This window comes from Carcharhinus amblyrhynchos, chromosome 1 (genome assembly GCF_965287045.1).
Source record: "Carcharhinus amblyrhynchos chromosome 1, sCarAmb.v2.hapA, whole genome shotgun sequence".
In the NCBI taxonomy this organism is placed as follows: domain Eukaryota; kingdom Metazoa; phylum Chordata; class Chondrichthyes; order Carcharhiniformes; family Carcharhinidae; genus Carcharhinus; species Carcharhinus amblyrhynchos.
Genome location: NC_137324.1, coordinates 40,176,545 through 40,194,237, shown reverse-complemented (window position 1 = coordinate 40,194,237; position 17,693 = coordinate 40,176,545). Strand labels below are relative to the sequence as shown.

At 43.8% G+C, this 17,693-nt stretch overlaps 1 protein-coding gene across 1 annotated transcript in view; it reads right to left on the bottom strand.

Moving 5' to 3' along the window:
• The window catches only part of ubap2a (ubiquitin associated protein 2a), a 144,298-nt gene that overhangs the window by 108,750 nt on the left and 17,855 nt on the right, over nucleotides 1–17,693 (bottom strand). The window contains exon 3 of the mRNA XM_080213840.1: nucleotides 3,142–3,219. Coding sequence (XP_080069966.1) covers nucleotides 3,142–3,219 — 78 coding nt within the window. The remainder of the gene's footprint in view (nucleotides 1–3,141; nucleotides 3,220–17,693) is intronic.

Below are 17,693 nucleotides of genomic sequence, written 5' to 3'. Positions count from 1 at the left end.
GGTACAGTAGTGACTTTTAAGGGGTGTCTTCACAAATACATGAATAGGATGGAGAAACAGTGATATGTTCCCCTGAGGGGTGGGGTGTTTTAGTTAAGTCGGGCAGCATGGTCAGTGCAGGCTTGGAAGGCGGACAGGCCTGTTCCTGTGCTGTAATTTTCTTTGTTCTTGCTTTGGACTGGGGGAAGAACAGGGTTTAGTGAAATAAGGTATTAGCTACTAATGTGAAAATCTACAAAAGAGCATTAGGGAAATGGGGAGGATACAAACCCAGCATGTCCCTTCAGGGTGGAGCTTATGAATGCAATTAGGAAAACAAAGTGGGCATATGAAAAAGCTCTGGCTGGTCAAAGTAGGGAAAATCCCGAGATATTATATAAATATCAGCGGGAAGAGGATAACCAGGAAACAAGTAGGGCCCATTAGAGACTAAGGTGTCAATCTGTGAGTGGAGCCAGAGAACGTTGGTAAGAGTCTTTAACAAATACTTCACATCTGCTTTTATCCAAAAGAATGAGGGTGACAGTATGGTAGGACGGAGGAGATTGCAGGGGCTCGGACCAAAATTAATTCCTCTCTGACTGCAGGGGTCGTGCCAGAGACCTGGAGAACTGATAAAATGGTTCTGCTATTTAAGCAGCGTTGCGGAGATAAACCAAGACTTACAGATCAGGGAATCTCACATCAGTGACAGGAAATTATTGGAGAAAATTCTATAGGAGAGCATCAATTTCCTCAAAGAGGCATGGCTTGATCAGGGATAGTTAGCATGGCTTTGTCACAGGGAAGTCATACCTAATAAACTTGATTTAATTTTTGGGGTGGTGACTATCTGCGTAGGAACGGATAGTGCAGTTGGTGTAGTTTTTATGGATTTCAGCAAGTCTTCTGACAAGATCTCTCATATGACTAAAGGTAAATGCACATGGGCTACAGGGTAATTTGATGAAGTGGATTCAAAATTGGCTCAGTTGTAGGAGGCAGAGAGCAATGACTGCTTTGGCGACTGGAAGCTAGTGCCCAGTGCAATGTCACAGAGATCTGTGCTGAATGGTCTATTATTTGTCATTCATGTAAACAACATAGACAACTATGTGAGGGGTAAGATTACCAAGTTTGCAGATGACAAAGATTGGCTAGGTGCTTAACAATGAGACTGTGTGTCTGGGGCAACAGGAAGATATAGACAAGAGGGTCAGATGGACAGACAAGTGGCAGATGGAATTTAACCCTGAAAAAAGTGAGGGGTGATACACTTCCTAGTGTCCTACCATTTCATTAAATACTTTGAAGTTCTGTGAAACCAAGGGATCTTGGCTTGTTTGCCCATAGATCTCTGAACTCAAAAGGACATGTTAGTGTAGTGGTGAAAAAGGCATATGAGACACTTGCCTTTATCATTCAATGCATACAAAAGCAGGGAGATTATGTTTGAGTTGTACAGAAATTTGGTGAGGCCACAGCTACAGTACTGTATGCAGTTCTTGTTGCCACATTATAGGAAGGCTCAGATTGCACTGGAGGAGGTGCAGAAGAGATTCGTCAGGATACTCCTTGGATAGGCTTGGGTTGTTTTCGTTGGACAAGAGGAGGAGCACATGGACAAAGTTGATAGAGTGCAGTTGTCCCTTTAGTTGAAGGGTCAGTCACAAGGGGACACAGGTTCAAGGTGGGGGGAGAACCCTGGATGAGCACTTGGCACATCATAACATTCAAGGCTACTGACAAAGTTCTGGTAAATGGGATTAGGCGGGAGGTCAAGTGCTTCTCACATGTCGGAGCAGACTTGATAAGCCATGGGGCTTCTTCTACATTCCACGATTCTATGATTTTGAGATGGAAACCAGAAAACTACAGGTCAGTTAGTTCAACATCCATCACTGGGAAAATGTTAGAAGCTATTATTAAAGGCAGGGTCAGCACGGCTTTGTGAAAGGAAAATCGTGCTTAACCAAATTATTGGGAGTCCTTTGAAGGGGTAACAGGTGCTATTGATAAAGGATGTTCTGTACTTTGATGTGGAACTTTAGCAAATGTCTTCTGAAATTGTAAAGTTGCTGCAGAAATTAAAATCTCATGATGTGGCAGGTAACAGTGGCATGGATAGAAGATTGGCTAGCTAGCTAACAGGACAAAGTGTAGGCATACTGGCTATTTTCTATTAGGCTGTGATGTGCCAAAGGGGTTATCACTGGGACCTCAACCTTCTCCCAATTTACATAAAATATAAATGATTTGGATGAAAGGACCCAAGGTATGGGCTGCTAAGTTTGCTGATGAGACCAAGATAGATTGGAAAGTAATTTGCGACAAGGACATAAGGAAGCTACAAAAGAATAGTGATAAGATTAGCAAGTGGGCAAAGATCTGACAAATGTGTAATTTGAGAAATGCAATGTTGTTTCATTTTGGCAGGATGAATTTTTAAGTAGTACATTACCTAAATGGTTAACAATTGCAGAGCTCAGATGCAGAGGGATCTGGGTGTCTGAGTGCATGAATTGCAAATGTGTAGCAAGTAAGTGGCAACACAAAATGTTGTTTTCTATTATGGGGAATTGAATACAAGGGTAGAGGTTATGCTTTAGTTATATAGGACATTGGTGAATGTGCACAGTATCAGTCTCCTCATTTCAAGAAATGAATTGGAAGTAGTTCAAAGAAGGTTTTCTAGATTGATATCTGGAAGGGTGGATTATTTTATGAGGAAAGGCTGGACAGGCTTGGTTCCACTGAAGTTTAGAAAAGCAAGAGGTGAAAACACAAGGCTCTGAAGGGACTTGATGGGGTCGATGTGAAAATGATGTTTTCTCTTGTGGGATAATCTAGAACTAAGGGTAACTTTAAAAATAAGGGGTTGCCAACTTAAGAAAAAATGTCTCAGAAGGTTACGAGAATTTCTGTTCCTCAAAAGGTGGTTGAGGTAGAGTATTTGAAAATGTTTATGGCAGGGCTAGACAGACTCTGATAAGCAAAGGAGTGAAAGTTCATCAGGGATAAATGGCAATATGATATGGAGGTTAAAAGTAGGTCCACCAAGATCTTATTGAATAGCAGCGCAGCCTACTCGTGCTAATTCACAAATTTATATGTTCTATGTAAAGTGTCTTTGCATTACATTACAACCAGATTCTTACTCACTTGCTTCACCTTCTCTTCGAAATCTGCATCGTTCTTATCATAGATCATCTGGGCAAGTCGAATCTGTTCTGCTGTAGCCTAAAACATATTAATTGGGTTAAAGTTAAGATTTGGTTTCAGAACAAGTTATCAATCACACCAAAACTTTATATCTCTATGGTACTTATTATATGTTTATTCAAAAGACTGGATTCCGGAAATAGGAGGAAACAGAAGTTTTGCACTTTGAGCGAGCTACCAACAGTCTTATGATCACAGCAATTAAAGTTTTTAAGATCTGTCTCAGGTTCTGAGACAGTTCAGAAAATTCCATGCAGGGGGGAAAAGGTCACTGAACAAAATAGAAACCAAGCCACTTAACAACTGGGGGAGGGGGTGGGGTCAAATTATCTAAAGTAGAAATTGTATGCAGCAAAAGTCTGGGAGAAATTACAAGACTTTAAACAGATACTTGATAAGCCCAAATTCATGGAGATAAGCTGAAAAAACTTCAAGGTAGTTAAAATCACAAGATTATGGGAATGATAAGTGGGCTCCAGCTGGTAGATGGATGGCCGGCATCAATTCTGGGGAAAATGGGGTCGGTATCATTGGGATGGTCAACACCTGGAGCTTGCTGGGACGAGTTTCCTCGTGAGCTGCACAACCAGGGAAGTCAAAAAGGCTTTAAACTAAACAAGCCCTTGGATAGATGTAGTAAATCAAGGGAGAAAATCAAGGCAGGCAAGTAAAACAATACTTCGAGAAATGGTCAGGGAATAGACCTAAGAACATAAGAAATAGGAGCAGGAGTAGGCCATCCAGCCCTTCGAGCCTGCCCCGCCATTCAATAAGATCATGGCTGATCTGTCGTGGCTCAGTTCCACATTCCCGCCCTCTCCCCATAACCCTTAATCCCCTCGCTTATCAAAAACCCATCAACCCGCGTCTTAAAAATATTTAGCGAGGTAGCCTCCACCACTTCAATGGGCAGAGAATTCCAGAGATTCCCTTTGAGTGAAGAAGTTCCTCCTCAACTCCGTTCTAAACCGCACCCCCTCTATCTTGAGGCTGTGTCCCCTAGTCCTATTATCCTTTCTGAGTGGGAAGAGTCTCTCCACTCTATCCTATCCATCCCATTCATCATCTTATACGTCTCAATGAGATCTCCCCTCATTCTTCTAAACTCTAACGAGTACAAGCCCAGTTTATTCAGCCTCTCCTCATAGCTCAACCCCCTCAACTCCGGCATCATCCTAGTAAACCTCCTCTGCACTCCCTCCAAGGCCAAAATATCCTTGCGTAAGTACGGCGCCCAAAACTGCACACAGTACTCCAGCTGCGGCCTCACCAATGCCCTATACAGCCGCAGCAAGACCTCCCTACTTTTATATTCAATCCCCCTCGCTATGAAGGCCAGCATCCCATTAGCCTTCCTGACCACCTGCTGCACCTGCAAGCTGGGTTTTTGCGACTCATGCACAAGGACCCCAAGGTCCCTCTGCACCGTCACCTGCTGCAGTTTTTCGCCACGTAAGTGATAATCCTTCCTACCATTATTCCTACCAAAGTGGACCACCTCACACTTGCCAACATTAAATTCCATTTGCCATTTCCTGGCCCATTCACCCAGCCTATCTAGATCCTTCTGCAGACTCTCCACACCCTCCGCACAATTTGCCTTTCCTCCAATCTTGGTGTCATCAGCAAATTTCGACACCCTACACTCGGTTCCCTCCTCCAGATCATCTATATAAATGGTAAATAGCTGAGGCCCCAGCACCGACCCCTGAGGCACTCCACTAGTCACCATCCGCCAATCCGAATAACACCCATTGACCCCCACTCTCTGCCTCCTATTTGACAACCAATCCTCTATCCACGCTAACACCCTACCCCCAAACTCCCTGTCCCCTGACCTTCTGCAATAACCTCTTGTGAGGTACTTTGTCAAACGCCTTCTGAAAATCCAGAAAGACCACATCCACCGGCTCTCCTCTATCCACCGCCCTAGACACATCCTCATAGAACTCCAGTAAATTTGTCAGACACGACTTCCCTTTAACGAAACCGTGCTACGTCTGCTCTATCAAGCAATTCCTCTCAAGATGCCTCACTATTTCCTCCTTGATGACGGATTCTAACATTTTACCTACAACAGACGTTAAACTAACCGGCCTATAATTCCCCGCCTTTTGCCTGGCACCCTTCTTAAACAACGGCGTAACATTAGCCGCTTTCCAATCTTCTGGCACTTCCCCGGAATCCAGCGACGTCTGGAAAATAACCACCAAGGCATCCACTATCACCTCCGCCATTTCTTTCAGAACCCTCGGATGCATTCCATCCGGTCCTGGCGACTTGTCCACAATCGGCCCCTCCAGTCTGTCGAGCACCTCCTCTCTAGTAACAGTAATGTCATTAAGACCCTCCAGTCCTACCACCTTTCCATCTCTAACACCCGGCAAATTATTCACGTCCTCCTCCGTGAAGACAGAAACAAAAAAGTTATTCGGGACCTCAGCCATATCCCCATCCCCTACCACTAAGTCCCCCTTCTCATCCTCTAAGGGACCAACGTTCACCCTAGCCAGCCTCTTCCTTTTTATATATTTATAAAAATATAAAAAAGGATAGCAAGAGTTAAGCGCTAGCCCAGCTTCATAGTTTCTCCTACCCTTCTTTATCAACTTCTTTGTCAATCTTCGTTGACATTTAAACCTCTCCCAATCCTCTTCTCGCCCACTACTTTTTGCTACTCTAAACGTCTCCGCTTTTAATTTAACACTTTCCTTCACCTCCTTCGTTATCCACGGCTTATTACCTCTCCTCCTACTGTCCTTTTTGACCATCGGAATAAATTTCTGCTGAGCGCCAAGAAAGATCTCCTTAAAGATCCTCCACTGCCCCTCAGCAGACCTACCTTCCAACGCGCTCCGCCAGTCCACATTCGCCAATTCTTCTCTCATCCTACCGTACTCCCCTCTGTTCAAACAAAGGACGCGCGTCCGGGAACCCACTTTCTCCTCCTCCATCTGCACCAGAAACTCCACCATACAATGATCACTCTCCCCAAGAGGATCCTTCACCACAAGGTCCCTAATTCTACCCGCCTCATTACACAGCACCAGAACCAAGATAGCTCGCTCCCTCGTCGGCTCCAACACACACTGTTCGAGGAAACTATCCCGGCAGCATTCCAAGAACTCCTCCTCGAGCCCACCGCGTCCAACATGGGTCGACCAATCTATATGTAGATTGAAATCCCCCATAACTACGGCTGTCCTATTCCTGCACGCCGCACTTATTTGCACGTTAACAGCCCGCCCCACCTCCCGATCATTATTTGGGGGTCTATAGACGACACCCACCAGCGTCTTCCTCCCTTTGTTGTTCCTAATCTCCACCCACAACGATTCCGCTTTCTGCTCCTTGGCTCCAATATCATCCCTTGCTACCACCCTGATGCTATCCTTAATCAGCAGAGCTACACCCCCCCCTTTTCCCTCCTGCCTATCCTTCCTAAACACTTGATATCCCTGGACATTCAGCTCCCAGTCCTTGTCACCTTGCAGCCACGTCTCTGTAATGGCCACCAGATCATATCCATTTGTGCCGATCTGCGCCACCAGCTCATCCACTTTATTCCGAATGCTTCGTGCATTCAGGTAAAGTGCCTTCATCACAGCCTTCACCTGGACCCTATTTGCCGTAACGCCACCAACCATACTCACACCCCCTACTCCCTCTATTATTGGGACATCCTCGGCCTCTTCCCTTACCTGTACCCTCTCCTCAACTTTAGACCCCGTAATGTCACCTACCCTCGCACCCTCCCCCCCCCTAATTAGTTTAAAGCCCTGTCTACAGTCCTCTTTACTCTATTCGCCAGCACTCTAAGAATACACCCACATCAAGACTGGATGTTACAGAAGAAAACAAAAAGACAAAACTTATGGCTTTATATCAGAATGCACCTAACATTCAGAAACTGAATGAATTGATAGCACATTTGGAGTAAATATGAACTGACAGTCATTTAGGAAACAAGGCTGGGTCTTGAATATTGAAGATCATAAGACATTCAATGAGTGGAGGGGTAGCATTGCTAATTAAGGTTGACATTTATGCATTAGAGATGACCCTGGTTCAGGAAGTCAAGATGTAGAATGATTTGGGTGGAGAGGAGAAATAATAGGGAACAAAAATCATGAGTGGGAGAGGTCTAGACACCCCAACAGTAATCACAATATAGGACAAAGTACCCAAGAAAAAACGTTGGGGAGCTTGTGATAAGGGGGCTGCAATAATCATGGATGACTTTAATCTATATATAAGCTGGGGGAAAAAATTGGCTTGGCAGTGGTAGCCTGGATGAGCTGTTGATGATTTAGAGATTGCAGGGAGCAGGTTAAATCAGACTTCGGATTGTGTAATGTGACAGGATTAACGAATGACCTCAGAGTAAAGGCACCCGTAGGTATCAGTTCAACTTTACATTCAGTTTACGAGGGACAAGAGTAGATTTAAAACTTGTATCTTAAGCTTAAGTAACAGTAAATGTGGGCATTAAAGCTGAACTGGCTGAAGTGAACTAGCATATGAAGCAAGAAAACAGATTAATAGGGAAGCAAGTTTTATGGGGATATTTCAAAATAGTCAAAGTATATTCTTCCCATCAAGAAAAATTCTAAGGAGCAGACTGACCATTCATGATTAACTAAAATTCAGGAATCTATCAATCATGAGGAAAAAGCATACAACTGCTTAAAGATGAGTGGCAAGTCAATTGGTAGGTCAAAACATAAACGTACGCAGAGAATGACGAAAAAGTTGATCCGGAGAAATAATGGAAAATGAGAGAAAGCTAGCTCGAGGTGTAAACATAAGAAATCAGAGCAGCAGCAGGCCATCTAGCCCTTTGAGCCTGCCCCACCATTCAACAAGATCATGGCTGATCTGAAGTGGATATTAAAAAAAGGATATTAAGAGTTTCTATAGGAAGGTAAATTGACTTGTTAGTCTTCCAGAGTGTCAATAGGAAGTTAGTGCATAATAAGGAAAAGGCAGGTGAAATGTAGAAATATTCTGCTAGCCTCCACTACAGAAGACGTTCAACCGAAACATTCCAGTAATTGCTGTACATTAAGTGTGGAAGGCAATCACTAGGGAAATGAAACTGGGCAAACCGATGGGAGCTGGGGGTTGAAAAATCTCCGGATCCTGATGGACTTCAAAGATTTCAAAAGTAGTGGCTAATGAGTTAGCAGATGCACTGGTGTTAATTATTCAAAATTCACTAGATTCCAGGAAGATTCCGGGAGACTGAAAAGGGTAGCAAACTATTCCCCTCTATTCAAGTGAGGAAGACTACAGGAAACAAGTAACTATAGGCCAGTTAGCTTGACTCCATGGTGGAGAAAGTGCATGAATTGATCATTAATGAGGTTACAGCTGGACACTGAGAAACACAAGAGTCAGCGTGGTTTAGTGAAAGGGAAGATCATGTTTAATCAACTTAGCGGTGTTCTTTGATAAGAGTAACATGAGCTATGGGTAAAGAGGCTATAAACTATGCTGTATTGCTTCCAGAAAGCATTTGATAAAGTGCCACAAAGGTTATTGTGGAAAATAAAAACATGTGGTGTAAGAGGTAACATTAGCATTAGCACAGACACAAGATTGGCTGATTGGCAGCAAATAGAATATGATGGGTCTTTTTGATTAGCAAGATGTGATTGGCAAGATCTGCAATGGGGTCCTGTAGATGTTTGCACTGGGACCTCACTCTTCTACGATTTATATTAATGACTTAGATTAAGGGAACAATGGCATAGTAGCTAAATTTGCAGATGCCACAAAGAGGTAGAAAAGTAATGCATAGAGGACAAAGAAGTTGCAGATGGATAGAGGCAAGTGGGCAAAAACCGAAAAAGAGTGTTACTTAAACAGAAACGACCCGAATTTCACCATTTGCCATGGTGGGATTCAAAGTCAGGTCCCCAGACTGCTACCCTGGTGTCTGGATTACTACAATAAAAGCAAAATATTGCCGATACTGGAAATCAAAAACAAAACCAAAGATCTGTAAATCACAACCAAAAAGATTTATTCCTAAAACACATGAATCAAGGAAAGAGACATCATAATAGAAATCACTGGAAATAAATAACATTGTGTTTTGTTGCTTCAGCAATTATTTTAAACTTGTAAGTCACATCCAGGAGGGTTTCAATAGGAAAAAGATTTTAAAGAGTTGAGAAATCAAATGAAATAAACAGAAAGAAAGAGCAATATACCTACTGCCTACATTTTCTTCCTTGCCTACAAAGGCTTCCTCCTCCCTTACACCAAATGCCCCCTCCACCACCCACACCCACCCTCTCCTCCCTTCCCCATCCCCTCAGCCTCAAACATAGCTGCAGCCATTACCTACAGAAAACCTACCATCATCTTGGCCTCCAGCTCGTTTTTGAATGGCAGTGCCAAGATCCTAAATCTCTTGTATTGGATTGGGGAGTGCACTCTATTTACAAATTTAAAAAGACTACTTCCATGAATCCTCCCCAACAACTGCCAGAAATAACCACTTTCCCTTATTAAAAAGCTGAAAGGATCATTAATTCCAAAGGGAGAAAAAAGTGCCAATTTTCTAAGGTCAGAGGTTCTGCTGTGACGAAAATTGTTTCAGTCTCTCTCCCCAACTTGGGGAAATGTTTCTTTGCTTTCAATTGTCTCCCCCATGTTACTGCTTCAGCTCCTCCAATCACAGTTCCCTTCATCCCACCTTTGCTGTTTGCTTCTCCTATCAGATTCTGAGGGGTGAGAATGAGGAAACCTTTAATTGGAGGAGCTAAAGCAGAGGGAAGCTGTGATTGTACAAGCAGCTTCTTGCTCCCCCAATCAAACTCTACCATTATATCTGATGTCAACAAGATGGCTGTCCCTGCAATTATTCAGCCTGAACCAGAGGAGCCATAACAGAAACAAATTTCATAGGGCTGGCATTGCTTGAATTTTCATCCCGTCTTTGCTATTTGTGGCACTGAGGGCAACAATGTCCATCACACCACTGTATTTTGAACCCTGCTCCCAATCCCCAAAACCTTTCCCCCAATCTACAAGGCACAAGCATGATGGAATATCAACAAACTGTTTGCAGTGCAGTTCTAATACTCCAGCTCAATACCATCTAAACAAAGCCCTCATGACTGGCATGCCACCCACCATCTTATACATTTACCACCTCTACCATTGGAACAATGTGGTTGCAGTGTGTACTATATCTACAAGATACACTGCAGCAACTTGCCAAGGATTCTAGACAGCAGCATGCAGACCTGTGAAACCCCCACCACCAAGAACAAAAGCATCAGGCACATCAAACACAAACACCACAACCTCCAACCTCACAAACCCCCGACTCCGACTTGGCAACATGTTGCCATTCGTTCACTGTCGCTGGGTTAAAATCGTGGAACTCTCCACCTAACAGCATTGTGGGTATACTTATTTCACAATTACAGCAGTGGTACAAGATAGTGGCTCACCACCCCTTTGAAGGGCAATTAGGGATGGGCAATAAACGATAGCCTGGCCCATATCCCAATAACAAATACAAACACACGAAGTAAACTAGGATAGTCAGAAACAAAGGTTTCCAAAGGATAAAAAGATAGGCTTCAGGGTGAATAACCTCAGAAAAAGCACATTAGGCCGTTTGAATGTTGTACAAAGGAAGAAATGGAACAGAAATGAGTAAGTGAACAAGGGGGAATAAAGCAGAAGATGCTTTAAACCCTTTAGGACTGAGACGAGGAGAAATTTCTTCACCCAGCGAGTGGTGAATCAGTGGAATTTGCTACCACAGAAAACATTTGAGGCCAAAATATTATATGTTTTCAAGAAGGACTTAAGTATAATTCTTAAGGATCAAACGATGAGGTGGAATGTGGGAATGAATGGGATAAGAATTGGAAATAAGAAAATGGCTGAGGTATTGAGCAAGTATTTTGTATCGGTCTTCACAGTGGAAAACACAAACATGCCAAAAATTGATAACAATAAGGCTATGGCAGGTAGAAACTATCACCACAAAAGAGGTAGTGTTGGGCAAGCTAATAGGGCTAAAGGTAGACACGTCAGAGTGTCATAAAGGTTTACAGCATGGAAATAGGCCCTTTGGCCCAACTTGTCCACGCTGCCCTTTCTTTTCTTTCAAAGCCCCTAAGCTAATCCCAATTGCTCACATTTGGCCCATATCCGTTTATACCCATGTAACTACCCAAATGCTTTTTAAAAGACAAAATTGTACTCACCTCTACTACCACCTCTCACAGCTCGTTTCAGATACTCACCACCTAGCATGTGAAAAGATTGCCCCTCTGGACACTTTTCTATCTTTGCGCTCTCACCTTAAATCTATGCCTTCTAGTTTTAGACTCCCCTACCTTTGGGAAAAGATACTGACTATCTAGCTGATCTGTGCCCCTCATTATTTTATAAACTTCTATAAACGTCACCCCTCAGCCTTCTGCACTCCTTCTGCAGAGAAAAAAGTCCGTCTATCCAGCCTCTCCTTATAACTCAAACCATCAAGTTCTGGGAGGTCCTAGTAAATATTTTCTGCACTCTTTCTAGTTTAATAATGTCCTTTCTATAATAGGGTGACCATAATTGCACACAGTATTCCAACTGTGGCCTTGCCAACGTCTTGTACAACTTCATCAAGACATTCCAACTCCTGTATTTAATGTTCTGACCAATGAAACCAAGCATCCGAATGCCTGCTTCACCACTCTGTCCACCTGTGGCTCCACTTTTGAGGAGTTATGAACACGTATCCCTAGATCTCTTTGTTCTGTAACTGTCCCCAACACCCTACCATTAACTGAATAACTCCTGCCCTGGTTCAATCTACCAAAATGCATCACCTCACATTTGTCTAAATTAAACTCCATCTGCCATTCGTCAGCCCGTTGCAACTAGAGATAACTTTCTTCACTCTCCACCCTCTGCCACCAATCTTCGTGTCATCTGCAAACTTACTAACCATGCCTCCTATATTCTCATCCAAATCATTGATATAAACAACAAATAACAGTGGACCCTGCACTGATCCCTGAGGCACACAGCTGGTCATAGGCCTCCAGTTTGAAAAACAACGCTCTACAACCACCCTCTGGCTTCTGTCAAGAAGCCAATTTTGTATTCATTTAGATACCTCATCCTAGGTCCCAGGAGACTTAAACTTATCAACAACCTACCATGCAGTACCTGGTCAAAGGCCTTGCTGAAGTCCACGTAGACAACATGAACTGCACTGCCCTCATCCACCTTCTTGGTTATTCCTTCAAAAAACTCAAAGCAAATTTGAGACATGATTTTTCACAGTCAATGTTGACTGTACCTAATCAGTACTTGCATCTCTAAATGCCTGCAGTCTCCTGGCCCTGATGGAATGCATCCCAGGGTACTAAAAGAGATGTTGGGGGAAATAGCAAATGCATTACTGGTAATTTACCAAAATTTCCTGGACTCTGGGGTGGTTCCCGCAGATTGGAAAACAGCAAATGTAATACCACTGTTCAAGAAAAAGGAGGTAGACAAAAGGCCGCAAACTATAGGCCAGTTAAATTCTGTAGTAGGGAAAATGCTTGAATCTATCATCAAGGAAGAAATAGCAAGACATCTGGATATAAACTATCCCACTGGTAAGACATAGCACGGGTTCATGAAGTGCAGGTCTTGTTTGGTTAATATGGTGGAATTCTCTGAGAACATTACATACGCAGTGGACAATGGGGAACCTGTGCATGTGTGTATCTGGATTTCCAGAAGACATCTGACAAGCTGCCACACCAAAAACTGCTAAATAAGATAAAGGTGCGCAGTGTTACGGTAAACATATTAGCATGGATAAAGGATTGGTTAACTAGAAGAAAGCAAAGAGTGGGGGTAAATGTTTTCCTGGCTGGTGATCAGTGACTAGTCGTGTGCCTCAAGGATCAGTGTTGGGACCACAATTTTTTACGATTTACATAAATGATTTGGAGTCGGGGATAAAGTGTAGTGTGTCAAGTTTCGCAGCTGACACTAAGATGAGTTGCAGAGCGAAGTGTGCAGAGGACGCTGAAAATCTGCAAAGGGATATAGATAGTCTAAGTGAGTGGGCGAGGGTCCGGCAGATGGAATACAATGTTGGCAAATGTGAGGTCATGCATGTTGGTAGGAATAACAGAAAAATGGACTATTATTTAAATGGTAAAAAAATTGCAGCATGCTGCTGTGCAGAGAGACCTGGGAGTCCTTGTGCAAAATTCACAGGAAGTTGGTTTGCAGGTGGAGCAGGTAATTAAGGCAAATGGAATTTTGTCCTTCATTGCTAGAGGGATGGAGTTTAAAAACAGCGAGGTTACATTGCAGCTGTATAAGGTGCTGGTGAGACCACACCTAGAGTACTGTGTACAGTTTTGGTCTCCTTACTTAAGGATATACTGGCACTAGAGGGAATGCAGAGGAGATTCACTAGGTTGATTCCAGAGTTGAGAGGATTGGCTTATGAAGCGAGACTGAGTAGGCTGGGGCTATACGCACTGGAATTCAGAAGAATGAGGGGAGATCTTATAAAAACACACAAGACGATGAAGGGAACAGATAAGGTAGAAGCAGGGAAGTTGTTTCCAATCGGCAGGTGAAACTAGAACTAGGGGACATTGCCTCAAAATAAGGGGGAGCAGATTTAGGACTGAGGAGGAACTTATTCACCTGAAGGGTGGTGAACCTGTGGAATTCCCTGCCCAGTGAAGCAGTTGAGGTTCTCTCATTAAATGTTTTAAGGCAAGGATAGATAAATTGAACAGTAAAGGAATTAAGGGTTATGGTGAGTGGTTGGCTAAGTGGACCATCCATAATCTTATTGAATGGTGGAGCAGGTTCAAGGGGCCAGATGGCCTGCTCCTGCTCTTAGTTCTTATGAGTTGGATAATCAGCCGCAATCATAATGAATGACGGAGCAGACTCAAAGGGCTGAATGGTCACCTGCTCCTATTTCCTATGTTTTTATAATAGGAAGGAACAAGTCCAAATTTGATGAATTAAAGGATGGCAAGCCAATGCTTCTCCTTGCCGTCTGGGATAATCGTAGAGAAGTAGCACTGGACTGCAAAATAGGGTATGGCTTTGGTGAAAGAGATCCAGTCAGAACAACTAGGCTATTCATGTGCCAGGTGCACTGAAGTTTTGAGTTCTTTGGATTGAAGGCTTCTGTCAAACAGGAATGGAAGAGGGACCAAACAAAAGCAGCTAGAAAGGGACATGTTCAATGCAACAATGTTATGGCGGGTGAAAGACTATAAGAAAGTAAATTTGAAAATTCCAAAGGTTTAAAGGAATGGAAGATTACACTAACCAAGTTGCACTAAAAGCATCAACAGGCTTACATATTTAGAAAGCAGTAATTGGGAAACAAAGATGGAACACTATTCAGTTATCGTGATGCTAAATTAGCTTGGTCACCCAGTCAACTCCAGTATGCTACTTCATCAAATCAACCACAGTATAATATATAGCAAAAGGTAAATATTTGAAGGAAATATCAAATTGGAAAAAAATTGCAGTTGAGTACTGCAGTGAGCTGCAGGTGATTAGGGTAGTGTTAGTGAAGGCATTCTGTGTACAGCAATATTGGTTTTCTTACTGATACCATGAAGAACGAAAATACTATTGAGATAGAATCAGAAGGAGGCCATTTGGCCCACGGAGTCTGCACGAACCACAATCCCTCCCTGGCCCTATACCCACAACCCCATGCATTTACCCTAGCTCATCCCCCTAACACTAAGGGGCTAATTTAGCATGGCTAAAGTACCTAACCGCAAATCTTTGGACTATGGGAGGCAACCACAGCACCTAGAGGAAACCCACGCAGACATGGGCAGAATGTGCAAACTTGAGGTCCAAGCCGGGAATTGGACCCGGGTTCTTAGTGCTGTGCCACTGTGCCTCCCCTGCTTATAAATCTTCTGCAATTGTGGAAACATTAGCATTCAGGAACAAAAGGATTCATGTCAATATGTCTAGGTCAGGATAGGCACATGGGATGAACATTGCTACTTCTGTAGAAAATACTGTTCATAGACTATTTGAGCCGGAATGATCCATTTCCACGTTGCAATTTCCATACACATTTAACATAAGAACATAAGACATAGGAGCAGGAGCAGGCCATCTAGCCCTTCAAGCCTGCCCCGCCATTCAACAAGATCATGGCTGATCTGAAGTGGATCAGTTCCACTTTCATGCTTTCTCCCCATAACCCTTAATTCCCTTGTGTATCAGAAACCTATCTACCCGTGACTTAAATATATTCAGCGAGGTAGCCTCCACCATTTCAACGGGCAGAGAATTCCAGGACACTGATTGGGAGGGACTGTTAGCTGGCAAGTCCACGGTTGGCAAGTGGGAAGCTTTAAAGGGCAAACTGAAAATGTTGCAGGAGAGGCATGTTCCAGTTAAGCGGAAGGATGGGAAAGGTAGGATTAGAGAGCCGTGGATTACAGGGGGTATTGAAGACTTGGTGAGGAAGAAGAGGGATGCGTATGTTAGGTTGAAACAACTGGGTACGGAGAGTGCGCCGGAGGAATATAGAGAGAGTAGGAGGGAGCTAAAAAGGGGAGTTAGAAGGGCGAAGAGAGGGCATGAAATGGCTTTGGCTGATAGGATTAAGGAAAATCCAAAGGCATTTTATTCCTATATTAGGAGCAAGAGAGTAGTTAGAGGGAAAATTGGTCCTCTTAGGGACAAAAGTGGGGAGTTATGTATTGAGTCAGAGGGAATGGGGGAGCTCCTGAATGAATACTTTGCGTTGGTATTCACGAAGGAGAGGGGTTCAGTGTCGTACGGTGTCTTGGAGGGAGCTGTAGATCAGTGGCAGGAAATATCTATTACGAGGGAGGAAGTGCTAGGGCTTTTAGGTAGCGTAAGGACGGATAAAGCTCTGGGGCCTGATGGGATTTATCCCAGGCTGCTTAGGGAGGTGAAAGATGAAATTGCTGGGCCTCTGGCGCAAATCTTTGTCTCTTCTTTGGACACAGGTGAGGTCCCAGAAGTCTGGAGGGTAGCAAATATGGTACCGCTGTTTAAAAAAGGTAGTAGGGATAACCCTGGAAATTATAGACCGGTGAGTTTGACATCGGTGGTAGGGAAGTTAATGGAAAAAATACTTAGGGGTAGGACGTATGAACATTTGGAGCGTTGCGATCTGATTAGGGATACGCAACGTGGCTTTGTTAGAGGGAGGTCTTGCCTTACGAATCTGGTAGAATTCTTTGAGGAGGTGACAAAAACGGTTGACGATGGGAGAGCCGTTGAAGTCATCTACATGGATTTCAGTAAGGCGTTTGACAAAGTCCCTCATGGTAGGCTGGTAGAAAAGGTTAAGGCGCATGGAATACAAGAACAGGTAGCTAGGTGGATTGAGAACTGGCTGGGCAATAGGAGACAGAGGGTAGTTGTTGAGGGGACCTTTTCGGGCTGGAGGCCAGTGACCAGTGGTGTGCTGCAGGGCTCAGTACTGGGACCTCTCCTCTTTGTAGTATACATAAACGATTTGGAAGAGAGCATAAGTGGTGTGATCAGCAAGTTTGCGGATGACACCAAGATGGCAGGGTTGGCGGATACTGAAGTGGAATGTCAGGTTACAGATAGGTTGGTACATTGGGCAGATAGGTGGCAGATGGAATTTAATCCTGACAAATGCGAGGTGATGCATTTTGGAAGGAATAATGCAGAGAGGAACCACGTGATAAAAGGTAGACCGATTAGGAGTATAGAAATACAGAGGGACCTGGGAGTGCAGGTTCACAAGTCTATGAAGTTTGTAACACAAGTGGAGAAGGTTGTGAGGAAAGCTTATGGAATGCTAGCCTTTATAGGAAGGGGTATAAAGTATAGGAGCTGCCATCTAATGCTTCAGTTGTACAGAACGTTGGTTAGACCGCATTTGGAGTACTGCGTCCAGTTCTGGTCACCTTACTACCGGAAGGACGTGGAGACTCTGGAGAGGGTGCACAGGAGGTTTACCAGGATGTTGCCTGGCATAGAGGGACTGAGTTACGAGGAAAGGTTGGAGAAACTGGGACTTTTCTCCTTGGAAAGACGGAGATTGAGGGGAGACATGATAGAGGTATATAAGATACTGAAGGGAATAGATAGTCAATATTGAGAGACTGCTCCCTAGCCTGGGTACAATTACGAGAGATCACGATCTAAGGGTGAGGGGGGAGAAGTATAATTTGGATGTGAGAGGAAGGTTCTTCAAGCAGAGGGTCGTGGGGGTATGGAACGTGCTACCGGAGTAGGGTGGTGGAGGCAGGAACGTTGGACTCATTTAAGGTTTACTTAGATAGACACATGAGCGAAACAGGGATGGAGGATTATAGTAGGGGATATTAAATAGGGTCAGAGCCTCAGGAGACACCGGAAATGCAGACTTGTATGTTAATGTTTTTGTCTTTTTATTCCGCAGGTGGAGGTCCACCTTGTTGTCAAACGAGGGGCATGCACACGGTGGG